At 40.5% G+C, this 1892-nt stretch overlaps 1 gene segment (V, D, J or C); it reads right to left on the bottom strand.

Annotated features, from left to right (window-relative positions):
• Positions 1 to 434: 434 nt before the first annotated feature.
• Positions 435 to 956, bottom strand: LOC129673059 (immunoglobulin lambda variable 6-57-like; the record flags this gene model as incomplete). The annotated part of the segment is given in 2 exon segments: positions 435 to 767; positions 889 to 956. Coding segments are annotated over 2 exon segments (394 nt in total), but the record flags the coding sequence as incomplete, so codon positions are not given.
• Between the last annotated feature and the right edge of the window lie 936 nt (positions 957 to 1892).

The raw sequence follows: 1892 nt of genomic DNA on the forward strand, positions 1-1892 counted from the left end.
TGAATAGGGTACAACAACTTCTTGAAACAGAGGCTTCAGCTATATGTTATCTTTTCCATATTAGAGATATATTTGGCAATACAGAGTAAATGATGTCATAATGGAGGGAAAAATGAAAATATGCAAATGACTCTTGGTTGGAGATGATGCTAAATACCTCACTTATGTAAGGAACTCTGTGACAAAAAAAAAATGTCAATCATAGTGCCCTCTAAAATTCCTGTTTTCAACCATTTCTACTCTGTGGATTGAACACAAATGTGTAAAGAAGTCAGTTATCCTAACGATGTGGGGAGTGGAATCTTTAAGTGGAATCTAGAGGAAATTATGTCTTAAGAACACCAACAGTAGTACTTTTAAAGGAGACATGAAATGGCAAGAGTCTTTTTAACAAAAGATTTCACAGCTGGTGCTTTGGGGAGTTTTTGTCTCACTTCCTCCGTGGTTCACATCACTGTGTCTATAGTTACTATCATAAGACTGACAATAGTAGTCAGCCTCATCCTCAGCCAGCATGTTACTGATGGTCAGAGAGGCTGAGTTGGAGGAGCTGTCAATGGAGCCAGAGAATCGATCAGGAATCCCAGATGGTCTGTTGTTATCTTTATATATCACAAGAGTGGGGGATCTTCCCTTGTGCTGCTGGTACCAGTGCACATAATAGCTTCCAATGTTACCACTGCTGCGCTTGCAGGAGAGGCTGACTGTGCTTCCTAGAGACCCTGACACCGAGTTTGGCTGAGTCAGACTAAACTGGCCCCATGACCCTGTGTAAAGAAAATAATAAAATCAGTAAGAACAAGGCAACCCCATTCACAGACAAGCCTATGCGCCAAACATCCCAAGCAATACGCAGTTATTCGGCCAGAACTCCTTCAGTCAACTCACCTGCTAAGTGATAAAGGAGGACAAGGAGTAGTGGAGCCAGAGTCATGGTGAAAACACACATATTCAGCTTCCTGAGTCCAGTGCACAAGATCTACCTCAGCACCCCTTCTTATCTGTCTCTGGGATTCCAGTTGCATGCTGGCTGTATGCAAATACTGACCTTCCAGTGATGTTCAAGCCCCTCCTTTTATTTCAGACTGTGTCTGATTGACAAATGGAGAGACTGCTTGTGAGAAAATGTGGGCTTCACCAAGGGGCAGGACAGGAAACTTGAAAATGATTGGAAAGCAGGAGAAGTGTGCGGATCTTTGCTGTGACTCCCAATGCAACCATGTCTTGTTACCTGGTATGTGACTGCCAGGGTCCTAACTGCCAACAGTGAGACCATTTGAGACTCACATGCCCACTTCCTGGAGTCTGAGTGGAGCACACATTGTCCTTAAATATAACCCTGTCAATGTCAACTAAAGCCCCGTGGGTAACCTAGTTTACATTTGCAGAGAGAATCATTGCCTGGTTTGAGAAGAACTATCTTCTTTTACTCTAAAAGTCCTGTGGTTATAATTGTGGCCATTTCTAGGTGAGAATTTATTAGAAGATTGTAGTTAAGAGTTTATCTCAGCAGGTAAGAATTCTTGCTGTTCCTGCAGAATATGTGAGTTTGGTTTTCAGCACCCATGTCAGAAAGTTCAGAACACTCTCTGAGTATAGCTCTAGGCTATTGGAGTCCTAATTTGTCCTCCTCAGATATCCAGACACATTTGTTTGCACCCCCCACAGAGTATATATATTATATACAATTATTAACATAATCAACAATAAAGAGTAGCTTTAATATAAATGCCAAAAAAATGGAAAGGTATCTGTGGGAGTCAAGATTTGGGAGAAAATAAAATTCTTTTTACCTGGCAATAATTAAACTAAAAGATTGCTCTAAAAATATATATAATGAAAACACTATGAATTATTTTCCATTCCTAATTGTGAATATATTGCAAGTTTAA

The sequence above is a fragment of the Psammomys obesus genome, unplaced genomic scaffold (assembly GCF_907164565.1).
Source record: "Psammomys obesus unplaced genomic scaffold, mPsaObe1.curated_primary_1811, whole genome shotgun sequence".
Lineage (NCBI taxonomy): Eukaryota > Metazoa > Chordata > Mammalia > Rodentia > Muridae > Psammomys > Psammomys obesus.